Source organism: Pseudochaenichthys georgianus, chromosome 21, assembly GCF_902827115.2.
Source record: "Pseudochaenichthys georgianus chromosome 21, fPseGeo1.2, whole genome shotgun sequence".
NCBI lineage: Eukaryota > Metazoa > Chordata > Actinopteri > Perciformes > Channichthyidae > Pseudochaenichthys > Pseudochaenichthys georgianus.
In genome coordinates, this window is record NC_047523.1 from 27,278,376 (window position 1) to 27,305,055 (window position 26,680).

At 40.0% G+C, this 26,680-nt stretch overlaps 1 protein-coding gene across 7 annotated transcripts; it reads left to right on the forward strand.

Annotated features, from left to right (window-relative positions):
• Positions 1 to 26,473, forward strand: mid1 (midline 1). Of its 7 annotated transcripts, none has more exons than XM_034109948.2 (11): positions 1 to 65; positions 15,379 to 16,100; positions 17,873 to 17,935; positions 20,918 to 21,013; positions 21,463 to 21,570; positions 22,833 to 22,981; positions 23,075 to 23,202; positions 23,761 to 23,904; positions 24,466 to 24,627; positions 24,715 to 24,922; positions 25,470 to 26,473. In XM_034109948.2, the coding sequence occupies exons 2-11, from the start codon at positions 15,435 to 15,437 to the stop codon at positions 25,816 to 25,818; spliced, it is 2,073 nt and encodes a 690-aa protein (XP_033965839.1). In that variant the 5' UTR covers positions 1 to 65; positions 15,379 to 15,434; the 3' UTR covers positions 25,819 to 26,473. The 7 variants fall into 7 exon arrangements, with proteins under 7 accessions (XP_033965839.1, XP_033965837.1, XP_033965835.1 ...); XM_034109946.2 differs by lacking the exon at positions 1 to 65 and adding an exon at positions 7,296 to 7,584; XM_034109944.2 differs by lacking the exon at positions 1 to 65 and adding an exon at positions 8,984 to 9,192.
• Positions 26,474 to 26,680: the final 207 nt, after the last annotated feature.

The window sequence follows — 26,680 nt, forward strand, 5'->3', positions numbered from 1 at the left end:
TCTGTAGCAGACCAGTATTTATTCACCAGGGAGAGACACATACCACCACAGCCATGGGGAAGCAGGTAAGATCTGATAAAGCACTTAGTGGTATCGGGTTAAGTAAGTACATTTTGTTTCAATTGCTTAGCATTGCTAATCGTCTCGGACTGAGCAGTGGGACACTTGGGTAGCAGTCATATAAAGGTGACGCTGAAGGCCTGAATACTTACACGTTAAGTTTTCTGTAAGAGTTGACATAGTTATAACTTATTTTATAGAAATACTCTCTAATGACTGCACGTTATCTATAATACTTTAATATTGATTTCTCGCACATGTGAATCAGCATACTGCACTCTGCACAGTCAGGAATACATCAGAGACACACAAGCATAGGAGGCACAGCAATGACCATATTTGTTTTTATGAGAACCACCACACTTTATGTGTCTCTTTGTGATATTTCATTTAGAGGTGAGCCGGAAATGTTGTCTGGACAACAAGTTCACTCTTGTTTGCTCATGAATCACATCTGCTGACTCAAATCAGCGTCCTCATTAAACAACTGAAGATTATTAAACGAGCAAATATATTCAACATTTCCTATGCACAGGGAACCATTTATTTGCATGACTTTGCTGCCCAAGCTTTCCACGGGCAAGCTCATGATTTTCAATGAGATTCTCATTATTCTTCTCCCACTTTGTTTTGGTGAGAGCTAAGACGATACCATGTTGTTTGAGAGAGAACAGAATGTGGAATTGTGCCAAATAACTGTGGATAGGGAACTCTGGTGAATTAATTTCAGTACTTTCCCTCTGGTTCTGCTATTGCTCGGAAGCGTCAACGTCCCTGTTTTATAAGTAAAGCATTCTTTCTTGGTATCAATCCTCTTTGTCTTTGGTATTGAATTATTATCGTTTAATTTTTTCTTTCACATCATAAACTGAATAGGGAATTTTGAATGTTTTATTAAAGTATTTTTCCAATAGTACTCTTCCTCTCATTACAAAGCTCAGTTTCTCCAAATCCTCATGTGAAATGACAAAAGAAACAGTTTCCATCAGGTCTGAAGTGCCAGCTCCACCAGCAGCTGTGAGTTCTCTGAGCCCACTTGTTGTGACAGGGAGAGAGCCATGAGCTGGTTCAGTCTCATTGTCAAAGCCAATGAGTGTGGATGGAAATGGGGTACTTGTGTATGAATGTGTGTGTGTGTGTGTGTGTGTGTGTGTGTGTGTGTGTGTGTGTGTGTGTGTGTGTGTGTGTGTGTGTGTGTGTGTGTGTGTGTGTGTGTGTGTGTGTGTGTGTGTGTGTGTGTGTGTGTGTGTGTGTGTGTGTGTGTGTGTGTGTGTGTGTGTGTGTGTGTGTGTGTGTGTGTGTGTGGACTCACTACACTGTGCAGTTAAGGAATATTCTTTTATCAGCAATACCTCTGCGGGAAAAGTAAATGTTTAATCCATTTCAAACTCCAGAGAATGTGCGTCATAGGCCAAGGTTGAGGAATGTGTCCTAGACTGTCTCGAAGGAATGCTTTGTTGACAAGTAGATGGAGTGAGCATACTTAGTAAGGCCACACTGAGCCAAGGCTCGCAGCAATCAGAACACTGATCAGTTTGCCTGCCTCTTGACCTACACAGAGTCTGTACACAGCAGAGACGGGCTACTTGAAGATATGTGCTTTAAACACTGACCGATATCAGTGTGACTGCAGTGACATCAAAAGTGTCTTATTCCATCCCGATGCAACTAACCCAGATCAACAGCTGGGCTTCTGCCTTTGGCTCCAACTATCTCCTTGGACACATGAACACATCTCCCCACAGCAGATGTGCAGACCTCCTCCAGCAGTTCTTGTTGTAGGAGTGCAGTGACTCTCTGACTACAGGATGGAGAAACAGCACAGGTGTTAATGTAAAGCTTTATACGTCCCACACATAAGATTAGTTGTTCATTTAATTGCTAGTGCTACGCGTAAAAACAGACTTTATTTGAGATTTGGGTATAAGTAGCAGATGTGAGAGTGATTGAATGCTTCACTTGCACCGTCTTTGATAAGATAAGTCGAGTGCTGTAGATGGGAGATTCTTGATAAAGACGTGACACTACTTTTCTTCAGTAGATCCCTCAGAAGCTGGAAGCAATTACAGACTCCTCCGAGCAGCAAAGAATGTAGCAGGCGTTCACCACACCCTTTCACAAGGATTCATTTTTCTCAGGATAAAATAAAAGCCAAGACTTTCAGGCAATGGGGATGTGGTGTGGACTAAACACAACATATGACCTTACTTTCCCAAAAACTCCTTCAGTGTTTTATTTCAATGAGTAATGCCAGACATAGCAGTATTGTATTGTGTTGCTGTTAGCCACAAAGTACAACTGGTTTTCCAGGGGAATGATGTTAACCTTGGCCTTCCCTTTTTTCATATTATTTTCAAAAATCTTTATATTGTGGCTTATTTGAATCATTCCATGAAAACAGACAATGAACCAATAATACATATCAGCTGTACGGTATCATGGTACATACATGTAATTGTTAACCACGTATCTAACCTGTTAAGCCCCAAGCCTGTTTTTCAGGTTTCAGGCTCGAAAATGACATTCCCAGAACAAATAACCATATCTTCCCTTCTAAAAGGGTTAAATTATTAATCTTTTTTCTCAAAGTAATGATAAACCTGTGAGTTGGATGTAGAAAAGGCAGAATCAATATAAATGTTTTTTATTTTAAAGAAAATTCAGATTGAACATGGTAAAAAACTGTAAAATATAGTGTCCGTCCAAAAGATATATTTTGTACTTATAATAAAAACTAACCTTGGATGATGGGTTAGTAGACTAAAAGCTTTAGGAATCCAAAGTACAACAGATAACAAGTACCCTGTAAGATTGATGCAAAACAAGGGATATTTGCCCTTTTTAGACAGATTTAGCAAAAAAAACCTCTTCTGGGGCCATTTGGGTGGATTTTCCATATCTCTGGCCCCCCTTCTTCGATTTTGACATGTGACATCTCTTCCTGACCTAGAGCCAATAGAATCGAAGGGAAATCGTCCCATAGACGCTCATGTTAAAAAAAAAAGTAGCGTCTTGCGCATACAACCTGCTGCAGAGTGTAGGAATATCCCTGCTCTGATATCTTGAAACGGAAAAGCAGTTTTATTGCTTATGGATTATCAGAAAAATTCAAAGGGGACACAGTCACATTGGATATTAACCTATGGATCAACTACAGCATCGTTTTTATCGTTGTAATGCCATTGAAGACCAGTTTTGACCAGACAAAGACCAAGGTAAGCCATGTTAGCGTTTGTGGCTACCTAGCGCGACATGTTTTGATGTAGGTTTTTGTTATTTTCTCCACGTATTTGTAATCTTTGAGTGTTGAGGTGGGTGCCAATATATTCCTTGTCTCCTTAAGATCATAAACGATGTGTTGGATGTGCACCTAGGATAAGTAATAAGGGTGCTAGGAGTGATTTTCGGTGCAGTAATAGGTTTGCATTTTTCGCTCGGGGCTAATTCACAGGGTCAGTGTTAGCAAATTTGAGTTTAAAAAAAAAGAAAAAATGAAATAGATCAGTTAAATTAGTTTTTTTCCGTTATATGGATATAAAACATTCATAGTTTATTAATTATGAAGGTTCCTTAGACGTTGTTTCCTGCAAATGACGAGATTTCGGCCCCGTATATGGGTCGTGGGGCTTAATAGGTTGAGGCATTTATTTTAAAGAAGACTAAGCTTTCTTTTATTTTATTTTTTATTTATGCTTTCTCCTTGTAAAAAATGTTAACCTAAATTAGTTCGCTACTTTAGCTTAAGACTAAATTCAATCAAACCAGTTAAGCTGTAAGCTTTTATGTGCTTGTTTTCCATAATAGAGAGGAGAACTACGTTAACAATTGATTCTGTTGTTGTCAAATCCAAGAACACAGCATCCATTAAACTGCAGCATACAGAGGAGGAGAATCAATTCCAGGTCAATGCTCACAAGAGTCCTATATGTTCTACTGGCTAATCATAAACCACATGCATGTAGACATTGACTGAAGGGACACAGCAGATAAGAAACACACATCATGCCTGTGTGATAAATAGTTTAAACAATTTTAAGGGGGGACTTTCTGTTAAATTACAAACCATAACACCTCCTTTCAGTGCTGAGGATATATTGCAATATGTGTTAATTGGCTTGGTAGTAACGTGTTCATTAATTTGCTTGATGTTTGGATTGATTGTGTGTTGCTTAGTTATGGGCAATATGCCTTGGGGATGAAAGCAATTATAAATCTTGAACCTTTGCCATGGTGAGCACAGACTACGCTTTCATCTTATTGTTTACTGGAAAAAAAAGAGGAGTGGCTGTTTTGTTTTGTCCATGTTAGGAAAACAATCACTGCTGCTTAGATCAGCATTTAAAAAGGCAATCATGATGCCAACGCATGTGCTAACTCAATTAGGCACGTGCTGTAATTACAGGAGTTTCTAAGGTCTTAATAGCAAACATAACATGATAAAGATATTCTGTTTTGGGCAGCCTTTTATGTGGCCTGTGATCTGATGAGGGCCGTTTAGTGAGCAGCAGAATAGCACATTTGTTGTGAGGATGTGTGGAGCTGTGTATGCAGCCATGCAACATGCAGAGCCCTGGAGACTGATCCCATCTGTTCGGGGCCCGGTCGCGTAGTCACAAACTCATCAAAAAATGCTCCCCAAGGTTAATGCACCCCCCTTTGTCTGCCCATTTTCTACATCTTTGTCTTTTGGCTGAGGGGGTGGGCAGCCAGGGGCAAGAGCGCAACCCTGGGGAGGAAGGGGAGGGGGGCTGATGGACTGCATTAATGGCGACAATATCCATGAAATGATCCAGTGGAAGTGACGCTTCCTGGGCATGTTTTACGCTCGCATGAACACACGGCTGGGGCTGGGACAGGGTGGGGATCTCTAGAAATGAGGGAGGGAGTATTGAAAGAGACTAGCCAGGATGCTACTCTGTGTTTTGTTTAGTCTCTCATCCATGTGCTACTGATGAGAATGCTGAGCCTTTGATGAGAGTTGCATCTTCTTGCTGTGTTTGAGAGGATCACGCTGGACCATAGCAAGTAAGTTGAGCTATTTGTTTTTTTTGCTTCTGAATTTAAATGAAAAGTTGTGATGATTTGCATGTCAGCACTGGGGTGATCATATCAACCCTATCATCCTACTAATTAAATATGACTTTTGTCCGTTCTTTATTATGTTTTCTTAATGTACAAGGTGTATTTGGACATTTTAAGATTATCTATAGATTTCTGGATTTTTTGTTTAGTGCAAAATTAGATTGTGCTTTCAAGGTGCTTTGCATCAAGGTGAAGCATAACCTTTTAACATGGTGATCTCTCTTTCAAACATCTGTGCTCCTCCTCCCTGCAAGTAATTAGGTTTCTCTCTAGCCCATCAAAGTTTATGTAACATTACATTTCACAGCCTATTTTTTTCCAACTTCTTATCTGCTTCTTCAGAAAGGCTTGTCTGGCCCTTTTCAGGTCTTTGTCCAATTAATACAGCTTGATGTGACAACCGCTAGCACGAGCACTGCCTCAGGCAGCAAATGGCCTAATTTAATGGGGATGAATATTCATTTGTTTTGATTAATCGTTTCGACAGTGCTGCTACTGATTGATAAGAGGATAAATGTATAGTAAAAATCCACATATATTTCTGGAATACATTTTTCTTAAGATAACACTTAGAACGTTGACATCTTGTTTGCCACTAATAAAAGAATACACCAGAAATATGTGTGTTTCCCAACCTCTGGACTAGATTCAATTGTGGCTTTGGGTCCTATTTGATCAATTGTGAATGTTGTCACAGTTAATACATTATGACAAAGTAGCTGTCACATATTCAAATTTAAACAATTCATCATATTGAGTTGAATTTCTGATGAGGCAAAGGAATAGACAAAAACAAATGTTTTCCATCCATTTTCCATGCCGTTAGACTAAACTATGTTTAAACTATGTGTGTTAGCCCGGACCAAGGATCAACTTGGATTTCCAGTGGGTGAAGTGGGAGCAGTTGCTCAAACCGCAGCCCAGACAAGTGTTTCTATTCTGGAATGGATAAAACAGAAACAGACATTTTTCCACTTGGTGTTTATTACAGTTCAGAAAAGGGGCGGGGCTTTGAATTGAACTCAGGAGTGGCAAAAACCATTTTCACCTTTCAAAATACTAGCCTCAAATGTCAGTGTTATTCTACAATCCATGTAAATGTCATGGGTTTTATGGCATTTTATTGCATTGAAATGAATTTTAGTGTGCAAGAGTGAATAGTCATTATTTCACGGGCAATTTATGGATTTATGGCAATGCAAGTCCTTGGGCAGAAGCAATAACACTGTCTTGTAGATTTTCATGTATTTTCATACATCTGGGGAGTGAAGTGAGAATAATGTATTATTCTGTGTGTGTGTGTGTGTGTGTGTTTTACATAGGAAATGGATTTGTTCTGTGCAGTTTACAAATCCATTAGTGGGAGTAGAAAGAGCCAGGCAGAGGAGTCACATTGGAAGTCATGCTTAATTTGTCTATTGTCATTCCCCACTTGTCAGCATAAGAGTTTAGTTGTGGTCCCTGGGAGCTGAGTGACCCGTCTCATTGTCTCCCCGCTAACACTTACCACATTTCTTTCCCTTACAAAATGCAGCAGACTTTAGACTGGCATGGGATGCTGGAAGGAACAGCGGAGTGACAGACAGCAGTAGGCTTGACTGAGAAACAAACAAGCTGTGAAGAGAGGGCCGAAGGTTTGCCAATGAAAAGATTGGAGTGGCATTTGGCTGAAGCGCCAAGATGCATCGTTGCTCTGGCCACACAGCCATGGCAACGGAAGCTTTATGCTCTCCTCCCACTGAGTGTCCAGACTGTACCAAATAGTCATATAAAGGTCTCCCTAATCTTAAATTCTTACAACATAAATCCCATTGTGGCTGTTTTAAAAGACATTTGCTTTGATTACTCATTTCCATATAACTTTATCTTGCTTTGAATAAAATGGAAATGGGTGAGCCGCATACAAGTCTAATATAACTGTGCATATAACCTCAGCTGAGCATCTCTGCTAGGCCCATCCATCTCAGTGCTCCCATTTGTCATGCAGGGCACCTCTGTTCCCCGGTGACCAATCAGGAGTGCCTCCTTGGCTGTTAAAAGCGCCCCCCTCACCACCTCATCATCAGTTGTGATTGACAGCCTCCCACAGGAAAGAGGGGGGTTATTTACCTCCTTATGTTCTCATGGACTAAGTTAATGATCCCAGCCAACAAAATAATACAAAGAGGGAAAAAGCCTGAGAAGTCGGCGCCTGGTTGAACCATTTGGAGCTGTTTCGGCTTGCTTTAGGGAGGATTAGAGAAGAAGAGGTTGTGTGAGGAGAATTTCAGAGATAGCGGTGAGACAGTCGATGCTGCAGAGCCCAGGCGGAAAGTAGGAGCTAAAGGGAGGCTTCTGAGGAAAGCCAGTGTTTTCAGAAAAATCTCTTCCTTGGCTTTATTGCTGCATTCATCTGTCATCCGTACTATGGACTGTCTAGTTGACTGAGTAACAGACTGTGAGGTAAGGGATCATCTGTATTTCCCATGGGTGGCACTTTAAAAGTGCCCTTAAGGTCTTTTAGTCTTAAGTTGGGCTTTTAGAAAGTTTGGGTTTGTTAAAATAAATACAGTATTTGGCATGCTTTTTGTCTATGTGTTTAAAATGTAGCAAATAATAATTGGATTTACAAAAAATTCAAATCACAATAATTACAAAATAACATTGATGATAAATTAAAGTGTTTTTGGCTTCATTGCACCTTATTGACATACTGGCGTAATCAGTCTTCAGAGATGACATTATCTTCAACACATTTGCTGCATTTACATACCGTCACTTCTAAGTTGTTTTCAATGTTCCCACCATTTTCAAATGTTCTTACTTTGTTGAAAACTGCAGGCTAAGCTCAAACACAAGGAGTCCTGGCAGGGGTATTAGGTTACTAGTCCAAATCAATCTATGTCTCATGTGCTGAAGTTTGACCACACAACATAAACATTTGCTTTACACAGCGGTACCGTATCATAACGTTGTTGATAGGGTCATTTTAGGTAATGGTCTCTGACTAAATACCTCAAACCTCATTCAAACAGTGAAACAGGCTCAAATCCAGAGCTGAGAAACCGATCAAACTTTCTGTGATCAGAAACGCTGTTTTGATGCCAGTTGAATCAGCCTGCACATGTTTGTGTTGGGAACATTTTGACGTAGCAGGAGACTGGCGAACAGATGCCAACAAAATGAAAAAACTTTCAACACTCTCTAAGTTGTGACCACAATACATTCCTGTGTATTTCCATTTCAGTGAATGTATTCAAAAGAAAAAACAAAAGGGTGTGCTCGCTATGAGGAAGTAAGGTTGCTGAACGTGCTCCTAACTAAATGTGGCTTGCTTCCTAGCACCATCTGTGCTAATGAGCATGACAACTGCACACAGAGTATGAACGTTGTGTGGCAAAATGAGTGCACTGTGTGTTAATTCATACTTCATGTTCTCCATGTTAACATTGACCTGGATACAAAGTGCCACTGTCCTTTCCCATCATTGATTTCTGATTTACATAATGCACTATTTCATTGGGCCAAATCGAATTTCGCCTTGAGCATGAATCACATTTTCCAGCTTTAGCAGTTCAGATTTGTCCTAACACGGCTGAAATAACTTGTAAATGTCATTGTACAAATTATGAACACATCTGAGAAAATGTGTGATCAATTGTAATTTTTTGGCTCAGGATGATGTTTAGTTATGGATGAAAATAAACTTTGTTGAGAGTCATGGCAACACTCCTGCTCTGATGGCCTCCAGTGATCGACCAAACAGCAGGAGTCCTGCCCCTTCCATGTGATTGGCCAGTACAACAATTTTGCAGCCCACTGTCTGTAGATGGGATAGGTACAGTTCTCAGGGAAAGAAGAAGAGAGGGTGGAAAGTTTCGATCCTCCTACTAATTTTCAGTGTGCTTAGAGAAAAAGGGTTAGAGGGTCAGAAACTAAATGAGAGTAGGAGAGACGAGTCACTGTATAGTTCACACTGCTGCACTGGACCAGCTTTGACAGAGCCAAAATATCAACTCTGACTGACTTTAAATGAGGCGGTATTCTCTCTTGGATGTAATCATGTGGCGGGTAAGTCAAAGAGTTGTTCTTAACTCAGTCTGTATTATATTGTTACTGCGTCTCTTTGTTTTGCAACCAAAACATTGAGTCATATGTTTCCAAGCCTCTAGGCAGTTCTCTGTGCAAGTGCTAAGGTTGTTTGGCCTTGTTGTGTTCAAAGATTCCTCTATTTGAACACATAATAATACTTGAGGACTAAGATGACTAAGTGAGAAGGCCAAGGGGATTTTTTGTGATTAACAGCCTCACAGAGAGTGGGAGTAGTTCAAGTTTCCTCTGTCAACGCAGCACTTCAGCACATGCCCATAGGATTTCTGTCAGCCTCTTCCCAGACTCTATCTATAAATAATCATCAATATATATATATATATATATATATATATATATATATGAGCAATCACTTGAGTGTTCCTTTTAATATTATTTCTGAATTTCCTTTCAATTTTCTGGTTCGTCATAAAAGTGTTGTATCACCATTTTACTCAAACCGGAAGATATGCAGCGCCGAGGGAGACAAATCCAGCCTTTCATCCTTAATCTGGTGGCCTCATGACCTACAGAAAAACATTCACTCCGCTGATAAGATAAAAGATACTGACTTTTCTCCCCTGCTACATCCATACATGCTCTAGCAATACATCAGGACACAGTTTGTGACATGAATACATATAGGATTTCATTTTCATTCAATCGTTTATTTGAACAGGGAAAATGCACATTGATGAACACTTTGATCAAATAATGCTTCAAATGTAAATATGCGGGATTTTAACTTTGAGCTAATTTCCATCCGTAGATTCATTCTACATGAGGCTAATGATGTGTACAACTGGGGCATTGCTGTTGGGTTCGCAGTGCCAGTTTGCCTTATTAATTAGTGACTTATCTTGTTCCTGCGAGAAGGAATGTTAGACATCTTCCCACCCGTGTGCGCAGCCTTTGATCACCAGTGTGACAAATAGATATCAAGCTGTCACCATGGCAACCCATGTGGAGGTTTTCAAAGAGGACGCTGCATTGCTTTAAAGTGTATGGTATGGTAAGATTTGCGTTTATTTAGGGCTATGTTACGATTGTATTGTATATAATATTATTATGATTATTGTTCTTACTGCAATTCGTTTTTTATTTTGGATGAATATAACATTTATATAATTAGACTCAATAATTTCTTATGAGTAATACAACTGCAAAATATCAATATGCTATTCTGGAATTTGTTAAGGTGAGAAATCTAAAGTAAGTATAGAAAACGTGTTTGATGTAGTTCATAAATCAGCCACACGATGTCGCTCTTTGAGTGTCTTCTCCGTTGATAGCACTTGAGGCTATGACGTACAAATCCCTGATCAACACACCAGAAAAGACAGACAAATATGCTCAGAACTTGTGTGTGTTCTGATGTTAACGAACGACTTCCCCGCGATAGTTTTAAGGATTAATGAGCAGCAGGCTCATGCTTGGAAAGTCACATTCTGTAAAGTTCCTGTGGTTGTGGAAAGGATGCGGTGTTTTCCCGACGATGCCACCTGCCAAGCCGCGGAGAGGAAATTAGGGTTTGGTGCAACTCTTGTTCCTGACCAGGATGACCTTTAGGCTACAGCACAGACAGTAAGAGCACTAAGAAATGGAAGAAAGTGGAAAATAACTTAATCAGCTTAACTTTTCAGCCTGTATGAAACTCATTAACTACATACGTCATGTGCATTACAGATTTTACTGCCATTTCCTCATCTGGAGCTTTGTAATTAAAACATCCTGCATCCATTATTGGAGTAAGCAGGAGACTCTTAATGGAAAGTTAAATTGAGTATTTGTTACTTTCATACCAGTTTATATCTGTTGACATGAGTTTGCCAGATGAGTGCCCACATGACAATCACACTCATGTTTGACAGATGTTTACAGTAGTTTAAATGCTTTTGTAGTTATTTTGGCCTCCACAATACTTCACAAAATCTGTAATAATAATACCCTATATGTCAGCCAACACCAGGCTTCATGCAGCTAATCTCAGTAATGTGTGCTGCAGATCAGGTAGATGTGTCTGTCTAATCAGCTGCTTGTGCTGCCACAGCTGTAAATCACATTAGGCCTGAGTGGGCGGCAGCTGAGCTGGCTGCTTTAGGGAGCAGCAACAGGCCACACATTGGTCACAGCCACGCTGAGAAGACAGGATTACAGATAAATATGTTAGGTGTCTGCCCCAGGAAAGAAGACAAAGAGCAATCACACTCTCTCAGTCGCCCAATACGTGGTTCAGAGCCATCATTAAAGGTGATAAAAGACCATAACCAAAAGGATTAGAAAGTGCTTGAGCAGGAAATTGTCTTCCTATCTGAGTCATTGTTTCATCTCTAAATGAGCCATTACTTCCTAATAAAATAAAACTCCAAATGTTAAGTCTTTGCGCAAGTTCATCATTTGACAAAGCGCCACACAGTTAAAAGTGTATGTCTCACATCTGTCATATCTGCTGGTATCGGGATTTAAGACTCTTGGAGCATAATTCTGTAGTATGCAGATTATCTCTGACGATGTACCCATAGCAAACATGGCTGTGAAAGTAATACATATGGATGTCATATTGGTTTCTTTTAGGACTAGATTTTATAGGATTCTGGCATTATAGCTTTTGGCATTCTCTTGTCCTAAATGCTGCATTACAGTTTTTGATGATTGTTGCCTCTGAAAAGCTATCTTTAAGGATGCTCAATGTGTCCCTAATCCAATGGTCACATACAATCGGAATCAGAATCAGAATCAGGTTTATTACCAGGTTTACACTTACGAGGAATTTGACTTGGTGTCGTGGTGCATACATAAAAGTAAAACACAGATAGAGAACTAGAACAAATATTAAAAATAATACAAAATATAATATAAGGTATTTACATTGCAATGGAATGGAATAAAAAGGATTACAATATGGAATAAAAATAAAAATCGGCAGTAATAAGAAAAGAAAACAGATATTGTTGTACATTGTGTGCATTAATGTAATGCATAGAGTCTAATGTGGCTGAGGTAAAGTGTCAGTGGGGGGCCGGGCCTTATTGAGGCCGGTAGCGGAGGGGAAGAAACTGTTCAGGTGGCAAGAAGTTGTGGTCCTTGATCAATGTTTTGGTAGAAGTATGAAAAAGTACATTGTGTTCAAATTCGTAATATGGTAGCAATCAGGAGAGAGGAAGAAGAAGAAGTTAATATTTTAAAAGACAAACTTCTAAATGTGTGCACTAAGTGTTAGGGTCGTCTTGCTGATTTCATCACATTAAACTCCAGTTGGGGACCTTTTAGAAGAAACTCAAGGAATGCCTGTCACATTCCCGTGCATCACCCAAGCAATGTAGCTCACCCACCCACCACTTTGTCTGAACTTTAGCGTCTCTTTCATATTTACAGTGTGTATCTGTCTGTCAGAGAAGATAGTCACTCTGGGGACTCCTTTTGAATGACAGGAGGATTCAAATAGAGAACAGTGGGGGTGTGTCTGGAAATAGAGCCACATGGTAAGCAGATGGTACATCCGTGATTCCCACACGAGGGCCAAGTGGGACAGAGTTGTACGTAGCAGGTGATGTTTCCGTCTTTATTTGAAGTCTTATTTGTCAGGAAGGATGTTTGTATGCTAATTTACTTTAATTGCTGCTGTCAAGATGAATTGAGATTTATAGAATGAATATAGTAGCCTATTACTTTACTGTTGACGTCCATGGTGCTGTGTGTGTTTTTTCAGTCGGGAACTCATGAGGGGTATTATATAAAACAAGCCTCGGGACTTATTCTACGTCACCATGTTACAGATGGGTCCTGCTGCCTCGTTGTGTGTCTTTGGCTTTTCTCTTTTAAGTCCCTGCGGGCATAGCCAGGAAAAGTTCCAATCCACAGCATTGTGCTACTAGAAGCTAGAGGGATGGCCACACAAGGAAACCTGAAACAGATCCTGACGCTTTGAATTTCTGAATGGGCAGGGCGGAGAGGACAGTAACCTGCCTGTGAGGGCGAGGGCTGGGGCTCTGCTGGATCCTGCGCCTCCGTTTTGCTGATTTCCCCCCCCTCTCTCTCTCTCTCCCTTTGGCTGTTGTCTGCTCTCTCTCTCTCTCTCTCTCTCTCTCTCTCTCTCTCTCTCTCTCTCTCTCTCTCTCTCTCTCTCTCTCTCTCTCTCTCTCTCTCTCTCTCTCTCTCTCTCTCTCTCTCTCTCTCTACTTCCAGTACTGGCCCAGCGCTCCAGCTGTAGGTGGAGCTGGCTTTCCTGGAATTGTCGGGCAACTTTTCCTGTTGTGCGTTCTACCTCTTGCTCAATCTCTTTCTTAATGACAGCTCTACTGCAGGATTACAGGGGGCTGTGAGGACTTTTCCATCTGGATGCCCGTATCTACATCCTGCTGGGGTTTATGGCTGGTGCCTTTGTTGTCATACATATGTTTTCATGATTTAGGTCAGAAGTTTTCCTTCAGCAGAAATGTCTCGACATTGCAAAGTGTGGCGAAATCCATCGGTGGGTAAAGTAAACTGTGTATGAATGGGAGAGCTTTCAGGAGTGCGTAGTGTACTTGGGACTGTAAGGCAGTTCACGGTGGCTCTTTGCCACGGTGTTGTTTTGCAAGCTTTTATAACTTCAGGGTATCAGGCGATGACATCAGAGGATAAGCGTCCTGCATTGTGTTTGTTAACAAAGCTCTTTATTCATTTTGTATTAAGGACAGCTTGGCTGAAGCAACAACTTAACCTGTTTAACCGGACCTGTGCGAGTACAGTAACCGTTCTATTGTAGCTGGTAGCTTTGCTAAAAATGCCATGGTGTTATCTTGTATGATAAGTAAAGTAAAAACATGTCAAGCACATGGATGAGTAACATAGTATGTTCATGAGCCACAGTTTGGTGACTGTAGAGATAAGTTTGTTTTTAACCTATTTGCATTAACTAATTAAGACTCACTGTATCTAAAACTGTAAAAAGTAATATAAATAATACATAAATGTTGATTACATTTAATGAATGAAAAATACCAACTTTCAAACAATATCTGTGCCAAAGGGCTTGATGTTTAGCATACTTTGTTAAAGACTGAAGAGTTTTCATGGTTGCATTTGATCCTCTGTAATAACTTCTAGACACCTGCATCGAACACTCAAACATACAAAATAGCACCAAAAAAAAGGGCCACTATAAGTATCTCATTCACTAGAGACAAGTGCTTTAGCTGCGTGTCTGTGAAGATTTGAATAGAATGCGAAGAACAAACCCAGGTCTGTAACTCAGAGGTAATTGCTGTATCCTCCAAACTTCAAAAGGCTACTTGTGCCTCACTGTCCTGATAATGAGCTTTTGCCTTCTTCACACATAATGAGTGGAGGTAGAGAGACGCTGTGAGCACAGTGTGTCCACTCGCAGCTGGGGTGTCTGACTGGCTGGGAACAAAGGCTTAGTGTCTGTGATAGTGTGGAGCCCCAGCCATCAGCAAGCAGGCCAATACACTTCTGCTTGGCTGAGCTGTCAGTCTCCCTGGCCTGCTGGCCTTCGGACTACGGTATTGAAAAGAACACATTGGGGTAGGCTAGACTATCCCTGTGCCAAATTAAAATGAGCCGTTGCTGCATTCTCAAAGTTCAGACAAATATAACGTACAGAAGTCTGATATATGTATAATATGCAGACACGTGTTATTGTTTGAATATTCTCCTGCTTCCTTGGTTTATTTTCAGATTTACTTGATTTCCATAATGAAATATCTTAAACAAATATTTATACATTATATTTGAGGTTTAGTTTGCAATGGAAATCAAATGAAAGTCAGGAAAAGGGGGAATAGTTTTGGTTTTATTATCATAAGTACTTATACACATAAGTAGAGACAGAATATGCATGGCTTTTTCTAAACAAGGGTTATTTACACAATTGTTGTTATTTTTGATTTATCGTTTGGTTCATAAAATCTCAGAAAACATGCCATTACAATTTACTGAAGCCAGAGGTGAAGTTTTTAAATATTTAGTTTTGTCTGACAGCAATCCAAAATCCAAAGATATTCAATTGACTATCAACTAAGACAAAGTAAATCAGAAAATCCACACGAATGATATGCTGATACAAAGGATTGTTTTGTTTTATTGCTTAAAAGATAACCTTACAATGTAATACTTGCAGATTAAAGGCAATCCTTTTTAAAATCCCTTTCTGTGTCATCTTCACAGATAGCTGATCAGCTTCCCTGGATTTCGCTGACGACCTCACTTTGTTTTGCCTGAAAATGGAAACACTGGAGTCGGAACTGACCTGCCCAATTTGTCTGGAGCTCTTCGAAGACCCACTGCTCTTGCCCTGCGCTCACAGCCTTTGTTTCAACTGTGCCCATCGTATCCTGGTGTCACACTGCACCCCCAGCGAGCCAATTCAGTCCATCAGCGCCTTTCAGTGTCCAACCTGTCGCTATGTCATCACTCTAAACCAGAGGGGCCTAGAGGGACTGAAACGCAACGTTACATTACAGAACATCATCGACCGATACCAGAAAGCTTCTCTGAGCGGACCTAATTCTCCTAACGAGACTCGGCGTGAGCGAGCCGCGCCAGAAAGGAAAGCCATGACTTCTCCCGGTGACCGAGTGCAGTGTCAGTTTTGTGAGCAGGACCCCCCGCAGGAGGCCGTGAAGACCTGCATCACCTGTGAGGTGTCATACTGCGACGATTGCCTGAAGGCCACACACCCCAACAAGAAGCCTTTCACAGGCCACCGTCTGATCGAGCCCTTACTGGACTCCCATGTGCGAGGGGTGATGTGTCTGGAGCACGAGGAGGAGAAGGTCAACATGTACTGTGTGACAGATGAGCAGTTGATCTGTTCATTGTGTAAGCTGGTTGGCCGACACCGGGATCACCAGGTCGCAGCCATCGGTGACCGATTTGACAAACTCAAGGTAAGAAATGATCTGTAGTTAGAGGAATGCTTAGAGAGTTATTATGCACCGAAAACAAATATTCCTACTAACTGTGGACCAACACATTTAAAAGCTGATTTTAGTATTACTCAAAACCGTTTTACATCTTATGCAGTGTCACAGTAGCCTATGCCAATATAATAAGATTGTTATAATAAATATGTCAATTTAAAATCTTTAAAGTGATCTTTTGAGCAGTTTGACTTGTGCGCCGATATTGAGATAAACTGGTTCATCAGCACATTTTGGAAAGGTTGCAATGGTTATGATTTTGGTCGTAACTCAGCGTCTTGTACTGTAATATTGGTAATTGGATACTTTTCACTGCAACTTAGCAGAACTAATATTTGTATAGGAAGGGTTCCAGTTTGGATCCAGGCCATGCTTCCACTGAGTTGTACTGGAGTTATATTCGATAAAACACATTATTATTCCGTTAAGAATGTATTAAGTCCTGTGTCTGAAGAGCATGAGCATATGCATAACATGGAAATGATCTGCAGTTTGATGAACGCAATGTTATGTTTCTTGCAAGTACAAATAAGTTGATAATGTGAAAGGTTTTGACAAGGGAGCTGCCTCTGTGTTTATTAATGTCATTGTGAAGCGATTAGTTTACAGTAAACTTCTTATGATAAACAATACAAAATAAGGAAAGCTACAAAATTACCTCACTCAATTAGATTTTACAACAACTTTTAACAATATAGCGTATTCATCTATGCCATAGAACTCATAACCATCACTATGATGAACATGTGCGCTTTAGTGTATTTTGAATCAACAAAACACACACAGACCATCCTTCCTTCTGCTTTGGAAACAAACAGATCTGCATCTGAAAACACTTCCAAAGACACTATTTTCTATTGAGTAACATTTGCTAAAAACTACAATGCCCAGTTTTTTTATTTTAACAAAAAATACTCTTTAAATTGGATTTATTTCGAATACAAAATACCATATGGCCAGCCCTGTTATTTAAGACCAAATATGTCATAACCCACAAATAGTATAACTGAAGTGAGTTGGAGGCTGTCTCTCTCTAATGACACCCAATGCAAGAGAATGCTTTCACAGTTTTTAGGTTAAGTGCAGTGCTCACTTTCTGCAGAAAGGCAGACATCAATAAGGGATGAGAAGATGCCTTAAGCTGGAGCATATATAAAGGTGGCTCTGCATTTCTTCCATTAGAGACATGAATCAGCTTCTATCATAGGAGTGAGAATATAGCTTAGCGGGTCAGTGCTTTGTCAACACAATGTTGGTCTCTATTATGTCTCCAGCATCCTCGGGGGATAGTTTGACATCAGCACAGCTTTATAGTGAAGCCTTTGACAAGGATGTAGCTAGTCAGCGTTGACCCACTGTATGTTACTTAATGTATAAGCAAGGTAAACATACACATATTTACTTTTTTAGCTTTATTTCAAATATTGAGCCTTTTAGCTCTGTCAAAGTTCATCCTAAAGTGTATGCTGAGAATTGCATGGCATCTGCTGCATGAAATAAAAACGAGCCTCTGCTTTGTTTCCAGAAAACTCTCCCAGTGTCCATGCATGACTCACAAAGGGGGGGGTGTTCTCTATCACAACACTCGAAACCCTTTAGTGTACCCGCTCCTCTCTTTCACAATGCTTGGTCACAGTGGAGCTGGGATGCAAGCTAACCTTTGCAACATTTCTGGCACGATAGGTCAGAGGACCAGTCTTAACCTGTCTCCTTTGTTTGATCATGCTGTCATTGTGCAGAGCTCGCCTGGCCGCTTTCTCTATGTGGCGGGGAGTGGTCTTTCACACCAGGAGGCAGACCAGGTGATCATCATCATTTCTCTAATTCCACATTCAGGGACAGATTCAATAAACAATTGAACCTGAATGTTGCTTTTCAAAGGTTTATAAACCTTTAAAAAACAACACGCTAGCAACTTGTGCCACATAGTAATGTGACATAGTGTAATGTAGTGGAGCTGGGTGGTTATTAACCTGACCATTTTAGCATACTGATTTGTATTTAAATCATTTAGTGTCAAAGTTAATTTATTGTTCTTTATCTTTCAATAAGCACAGAAGCTGAGTGGGTAAAGACAACAGGGTGTGGGATAGAGCGCTTTACCTGCTTCTTTCTCTCCCCGATAACATCCAGCCGTCGCTAGATGTTATTTTGCAATGGGATATGTTCCACCATTTGTTGTTGTTTTTATTTATGTGTGTATCTTGTTGACCTCATATTATGTGAACTCAGCTGCATTGTTAGAAGCCTGGAGTGACACAGGAAACATCAATTCCCATCCTAGAGAGACATTGTGTTTTCTCCCGGCATGCAGGACAGGACCCAGGTGGTTTGCAGCTGAGCTTGTTCATAGTTTCTGGTTTCTCCAAACACATGTTTCCAGCCTGAGTGCTTCACTTTGCTCAAAAACTCCCACAGAAGGGGACGTTGCGTCATTAAAGTGAGTGCACGTGTATTTGTGTGCACGCATGTATAATTCAGTAATTTCTTCAGTCTGGTTTGGCATAATGTGACTTGAACCTGGTCTGGTATTATATCTGGTATTATAAGCCCTTCGTAAAGTTTATATGAATATGTTTTTGTGAAGCTTCAGATGAGTAGATTGAGCTTTTTCTAAAACCATTGACGAAAAGGAGAATACACTTTTGGCCACTGCATGTTTAGGGAAATAAAAAAGCCAGATTGTCAGTCTGTTATACATAATACATAATATATTTAATAGTGTGTATTTCCCTTGATAAAGAGGTTTTCAAAATCATAAAACGCACCCTGTTATGGTTATTTATGAACAATCTAGGATTTTGATTAAAAAGCGTGGAACAACCATCCACATTTCCAAATGAGGATTGGACCCGGCTTTCTGAAAGCCATTATTAACAGTCCTCTTTTACTGCAAACATTTTGACCTGTTATAGGTCATGCAAAGTTGTTACTTATAACATATATGATGGATCCATTCTATTTAAGTACCCCGTCAGGCCAGTGAACAAGCTGAATGGAGTTCATTGTATTATTTACACGTGAGAATGCACAGTAAAGTCACCTAAGTTATGACATTTGTTTAGAATAAAACGTTGTAAAAATATAATTTCAGTATAGTATATGCAGCAGGAGTCTTGAGTAAGTGGAAACTAGATTAAAAGTGTATATTTGTACACTAGAAAACCATACTATGATTTGTTTTGCTGGTTCAATAAGAGCTTAAACAGCCCTCCAACAAAGTGAAAACCACAGATGTGTAGCGGGGCCCATGGTGTTCACAGGATGAAGGGACGAACTCTGACAATGGATACAATTGCTAATGTTGACACAGGATAAACTCCAAGTCCTGTCAGTGACCTGTCAGGACTGAGAGAGGAAGGAAGAGAGACTGGCCAAAGCAACGGTGTGGGCCCAGAAGCAGTCGCATACAAAAGGAAGCTGCTGTTCTTTCCTCTCATCAGTAAATGACTCTAGGAAAGAGACCTCCATTAGAGTGAGCTGTTGAAACGCACAAAGAGTATTAATGTTGCAGGAGAAGCTGTATTTTAGGCGCTTTCAGAAATACTGTGTCCCTCCACCTTTTCCATTTGCCCTCCCTCTCTCTGTTTGGCTATACATACTTGTCATATTCAGACATCAGCATTGCTGGAGGGGAGTTCCAACCCTATACACGTGGCTATATTCAACAGCGATTGGATTCATATGTTATGTTTCATTTGTCCTTTTTAAAAGATTCGAACTCGCCTCATCTGTGCCGTCAACTCTGCATCTGAAAAGGCTTTCATCACATTCTCTTTCATATAAATAAATTACATTTGTGAGAGCGGTAAAATAAAACCGTTGCTATTTTAGCACACAGTGACCCACCTTATAAAACTACAATGTGAGAAGTCACTGTTGAACCTTTACAGGCCTCTTTCAGTTTGGTCTATTCTTTTGACTATTCTGAGAAATGTCATTTTTGATGCAGGGAAATCCGGCGCAGTGCTTACAATTCTATTTTAGGAATCTGTGTTTTATAATGTTTAAGCTTTCAACCTATGGAGATGAATTGGATATTGAATCTATCTGTGATTGTACACCATTTACAAAGTGAACATCTCAGGCAAAAATGAATTCATATCTTAAACTTTTATTAATAGATTAAAACCAAAAATAGTCTGGTTTGATCTAATTTACAGATAGCACCTACAGTGTCAGAATTTTTTTTTTTTTATAGTTTGATCTTGATTAGTTTTAATGTGTGTGTTAAAATACCTGTCAATATCATTTTACAAACCTCTGTTTTTGGTGGGATTATACTTTTGTTTTCGTTGAACTCATGGATAGCACCCTTATACAGTATGTATTCATGTTTTAATTTAGAAAAAATGTAACTTAACATCAGAAGATGTCTAGCACAACCAGAATACTCAGTCATTGTGCTCTCCAATTACAGTTAGAGATTTAAACTTGAAACGTAAGCCTTTGATCTGAGTCAGTGATTAACACAGCCGAGGTTTAGTTGTCCAAATTACTGGCAGATGCTCTGCTAAGCTCTGTGGCCTCAGCAGGCAGTACGATGGGGTATCTGGCACGGGGAGGACGGGGGGGGGAGGGGGCGCTACACCGAGCCCAATGTGGCTGTTCATATCCAGTGGCCGCCTTGAGTATCCTTTCCTGTGCCCATTCCACTCCAGCCAGATAGGGACCTTATGTTCCCACTCACCTAACTCTCCTCCTAGATTTATTCAGCAGTTTTCTATTTGTCGAGGGGGCAGGGTGTAATGAAATACTAATTTTGTTTTAATTTTGTTTTGCAGCATGCTTTGGATTCCAACCTTAACTGTCTCATCAAAAGGACCACTGAGTTGGAAAGTATAATGGGCAAACTCATCCAAACCTGCCAGCATGTGGAGGTGAGCTTTGTTTATCTGTTCTCTTTCAGATGCAACTCCTTGCTTCTGCGGCATATCGTTAGCAACAAAATAGATGAATAAAAAAACGTGTTAACACAGTGATGAATTACTGTTTCTCAGAGAGGCTTTTACTCATGTCAACAAGACTAAGTGCTCATGTGTCTATACAGTACAGTAGGTCAATGCATTTTGTTATCTGCATGCAGTTTTAAATCAAATCTTTTCAATGCAAGTGTCGGCCCCCTTTGGATGCTAGGAGTTTTATATATGAACATCAAGTAGATATTATGAGAGTCTTTGAAAAGCATATCAAATCAAGCTATCTAAAATTGTGAACATGTGCATTGCAATAGCTGTTATCATGCATCTAATCAAATGGAGTTGCGCCAAAAAACATTGTGTCAAAGCACAAACATATCAACATATCTCTTATCTGTGCTTCTGTCCAGGTAAATGCGTCGCGACAAGAAAACAAGCTGTTGGAGGAGTGTGATGTTCTGATAAATATCGTACAGCAGCGAAGACAAATCATAGCTACCAAGATAAAGGAGGGGAAGGTACTGTTATTCACCTTTTGTGTTTTGATAACCTTTGTTTGTTTATCACCTTGTGCATAATGATAAGCTTGCCTCCCCACACATCTGACAAGTTAGCATACAGCTAAACAACAGCTGATCATGTTGTCCTATACTATACTGCAGTATCAAATCACTGCTGTCAGATACAACTAACTCAAAATGATACTTTTTGTGGTGTCGCTTTGAAATAATCAGTAACACACATCTCCCTAGGAATAAAAGGTCCAAATAAAATAAAATTCTGCAACTTCCGTTAAGTACATGAAAGGTTTTGCTGTTATAGCCTTATTTGGTCTGATATAAACAATAGTTTATGGTGGCTAATATTCACACACATTTATGTACACATTGTAACTGACATTTCCTTTCCATCATTTCATTAATGTTATAACTCTACCTGTGCTACTGTAAACTATATTTTGGCAGACACTTTCAATTTACAGAGCTAAGAAGCAATAGATATTCCTCAAAATGTATCCTTAAAAATCTTTGAATTAAATGTGCTGCTGTTTCTGCTTCTTGTAATTTTCCTTAAATGTTATGCCCTATGTAACTTAGGTGGAATGAAAAAACAATGCAGTGAAAATAAATCTTTCTGACATCTTTTAACATTAGTTATTTCGGACTGTCGCAAAATATCCTCAGATCTGTTAAGATAAATTCTTCTATGTGGTTTTGTGTGGTCTTTTGAAGCTAACTGCACTGAATTACCACCCTGTTAACTGCTGTTTTTCATCTCAAGTATCAGCCCTTCGCTTTGGAGTACTGCTGGCACACTGTCCATATATTTACTGTGCCTGTGTCGTGCCTCTTGAATCGTTTCCCTTCCTTTCCCATGTCAGATGCCATTAAAGAGGCAGTGGCATGCTGTGCCATGCTCAGTGTCAGAGTAAGGTCAGCCCTGCTTCCTGTGATGGCCCTCTGGAGGAGGTGGAGGAGGACCCTTTCCTTCCTCACCTCATGCCTTGTGTCAGCTTCTGAGTGTCTATGACAGTGTTATGAGGGATGTTTCATAAACACACCTTGTATGCCAGTACAGCTTTAATAACAGGTTGAAGCTCACAGTATTGTGGGTTTTACACATCTGTAAAATCGAATTGTTCACGGTGTGAATCATATTTTCCACAGGAGAATTCCCTCATTACAGAGGTCAAATCAAATCTAGCATCTGGAAGGTTTGAGCCCCGTGAATTAAGTAGTACATTTGTTGCTTATTAACAAAGTTGTTCATCTTTTAACAGACTGTGCGTATGAGGAAACTAGCCCAGCAGATAGCCAGCTGCAAGCAGTGCATCGAGAGGTCGTCCTCCCTTATCTCTCTGGCCGACCAGACCCTCAAGGAGACGGACCACGCTCGCTTCCTCTTAACGGCTAAAAGCACCTGTGAGAGGTAAGGGAACAAAGACAGCCACTTTCAACAACCATTACTGTACGTGTGGTGTACAAATCTGTCACCATCTAATAATATACTTCTCTATTAAAGAGTTTCCATGGCAACGGCCTCCTCTCAAATCCTGTTACCAGAAATGAACCTGAATGACACCTTTGACAGTTTTGCCCTGGACTTCACGAGGGAGAAGAAAATGCTCGAAAGCTTAGATTACCTCACAGGTGAGTGTGCAGGTTAAGCACACAATAGGATTTTTTTGGGCACAAAGCCTATTTGTTAATGAATTGCTCACTCATGTTTTACTGCCAGATGAGGTTTCTGTTTCTTGAAACTCAATGATTTGTTGTGTTCCTTATATCCGAACGGTGCATTAAAAAAGTATCTTCATTCATTTATAAATGTACACTTTGGCGTGGATAAAATAAGGGACTTTATATTTCAATTAAATGCGTAACAAAAACTGAAAAGCGTACACATTTTAGGCTACACTTAACTTATTTCGGCTGAATAAAACGTGTTAAGTGCTAAGAGCCCGTTGTGCAGCCAGAATTTAACTCTGCATGAGGGCCGTGGCTGTAATAGCTGGGGGAACTGCAACCTAGTTTAATTACACTTTTCAGAATAAAAAGACACAAATGGATTGGTGCTATTTACCACCACTGGTCTCTGCTACATATTGTGAGTGAGTTTTTATTGTTTTGTCGTGTGCAGCATAGAATCCAATCAGCTATTTTTACTGCTTCATAAAAAACCATTTGTCTTTTTTTTTCTGATTGCAGCACCAAATGCACCAGTAATCCGTGAGGAATTATGTACAGCCTCATACGACACGATCACAGTTCACTGGACAACAGATGATGAATTCTCTGTTGTATCATATGAACTCCAGTATGCCATCTTCACCAGCCAATCAAATGTTGTCAGTAAGTCTACAGTATATGCAGCTCTCTGCTGGGAGTGCTCTGTACTGTTTGTGGTGGAAACATGACAATGATGGAGGGATTTGAAAGGGATTTCACTCAAGGACTTTAAATTGTTTGGGGCCTATGTTACAATATCCAACCATAATAGTACATTATAGCAGAGGGAAGGGAGAGCTCTGTCCAGGTGATTATGGGTAATGACGTTTACAAAAATACACTGACATTTTTGCAGTGTGGAAGGGATGTGGGGAAAAACAACTGCTGGGTTTACATCCAGATACACATCATAAGCTCAAGCTTATCTGGGGGTTGAAATGAGCAGCACACTGATTGAACAAGGTCACAACATGTTCGATAAAGCAATTTATTCTCGTCTGCCTCAGTACTCCAGCACACTTGAATGAGTGGTAATCTGACTTTATTGGATAGTCAAAAACAAGACGTATAGATTTAAAGACTGCTCACAACTACACTGTTTTGTCCCATTGAATGAGGGAGGCTCTGAGTTTTCATTATAAATAGTTTTACTTGTCAGTGATGTTCTGCCTGTCTGCGCTCCAGGTTTGTGTAACTCTGCTGACAGCTGGATGATTGTACCAAACATCAAGCAGAATCACTACACCGTGCACGGGCTCCAGTGTGGCATCAAGTACATTTTTGTACTGAAGGCCATAAACCAGGCTGGAACCCGCAGCAGTGAACCGGGGAAACTCAAGACAAACAGTATGCGAAGAATTCATTCCATAATTCATTTTCCATGAGAATTGTTAGGCATGTTACAAACTAGCATTTTTTCACTTTTGTATTAAGGTCAGCCATTCAAGTTGGATGCAAAGTCAGCTCACAAGAAGTTGAGGGTGTCCCATGACAACCTGACGGTGGAGAGGGACGAGACGTCTTCCAAGAAGAGCCACAGCCAGGACAAATTCTCCACCCACAGCAGCTACGGTGTCACAGGAAACGTCTTCATTGACAGCGGCCGCCATTACTGGGAAGCTCTGATAGGAGGAAGCTCATGGTAAAGACATTTGCACATTTTCGACAATGCTAGTGGCGTACATTTTCTCTATTTAATTTGTACAGTCATAAGTGGTCTCAAGAGGAAGAATCCTTTTTTACTTTGAGTACATGGGATTTTTGCTCTAGCGCGACCACATTTCACTCAGGAATGTGAAATATGTGATGTTTTTTATAAAACTTAAGAGGGCCAAATAGTGAATTTTAATTAATACTAAATATACAGTATCTATGTAGAAAGGTTGTGATGACATAGCTTTACCCTCATGTTTGTTTGTGCTAATAGGCAGATGCTATTATGCTAACACGCTAAACTAAAATGGTGAACATGGCACACCTGCTAAACATCAGAATGTACACATTGCCATTGTGAGTCTTTTACAGGCTGACAATACCATTTATCTGAAAGCTCTGCTATGAATAAGTACACCTCCCAAAGCCTATAGCATGATGCTAGTCTTGTTTATTTATTTATCGATAATGTTTAGCTTTGCAACTATATCTACGTTTGCATGAAGTTTCACGGTGTTTTTCCATTGGGCATACAGGTTTGCAGTGGGCATTGCATATAAGTCAGCACCAAAACACGAATGGGTTGGCAAAAACTCCGCCTCTTGGGTGCTGTCTCGATGCAACAACTCGTGGGTGGTGCGTCACAACTGTAAGGAGATGCCCATCGAGCCCTCACCCCACATGCGTCGTATCGGAGTGCTGTTGGACTATGACTCTGGATCTCTGTCCTTCTACGACGCCGTCGGCTCTCAGCACTTGTATACATTTGATGTCTCCTTTGCTCAGCCCGTGTGCCCCGTGTTCAACGTGTGGAACAGGTGTTTGACGATCCTCACCGGGCTGCCCATCCCAGATCACTTAGAGGGGAAAGATTATAACCATTGATGAGACTTCTCCTGCTGGATTTTTCTTGTGTACCCAAAAATAGACCATACTGCTTGCACCTAATTGACTGTGATGCCCACGTACTGTTGATCAAATAAAAACAGTAACCAAACTTGATGCAATTAATAGCTCAGATGTACATTCCTAATCAAGCCTATGTTGAAATTAACCTGACTTATTGAAGAAATTATTTACAAGCATTGTAGATGTATTTCTTTGCTTTGCACATGTACTGTTTGTACATTACACTGCTGGATGGTTTTAGGGGTTAGCTTACAGTTTGAAATTCATATTCAAATAGATTCCACGTTTGTTTTTACCATCCATGTGTTAAGGGATCTTGGACTCTTTTGTTTCCGGAAGGTTGTTTTGTTTGCTATTTTAAATGTCATGTATTGAAAGATTTTATTAATCATAGCACTTTGAGCAGTTGTCACTATAAAATGAATTTCTAAGCCACTAATAATGCAAGTCATAATGTGAATGTTAAAAACACTTAGATCAGATAACAAAAACAGTCATTAATAACATTAATCGGTCAATTCAGCAATTTTCAAATATTTATTATCTGCTCAGCATTATGGTATAACTCATCACAATTTTTCCCGTTTTATGTTTTTCTGTGACAAGATATAATAAAAGTGACTTAATTTCATTCCGCGTGTGATTTGTAGTCCTTTTCATATAGCATGCTCCAAATCTGTCTCAGTAAGATGATAATTGAATACGTTGTACAACCATTGTTAACACTAATTTTTTGTATCTCTCAGTATGGCTTTAACAAGCTCTCACAACACCACAGTGAAAAGAAAACAACAGCACTATAGAGAACGTTGTCAGTCTTGCTTTACAGGACTCCCAC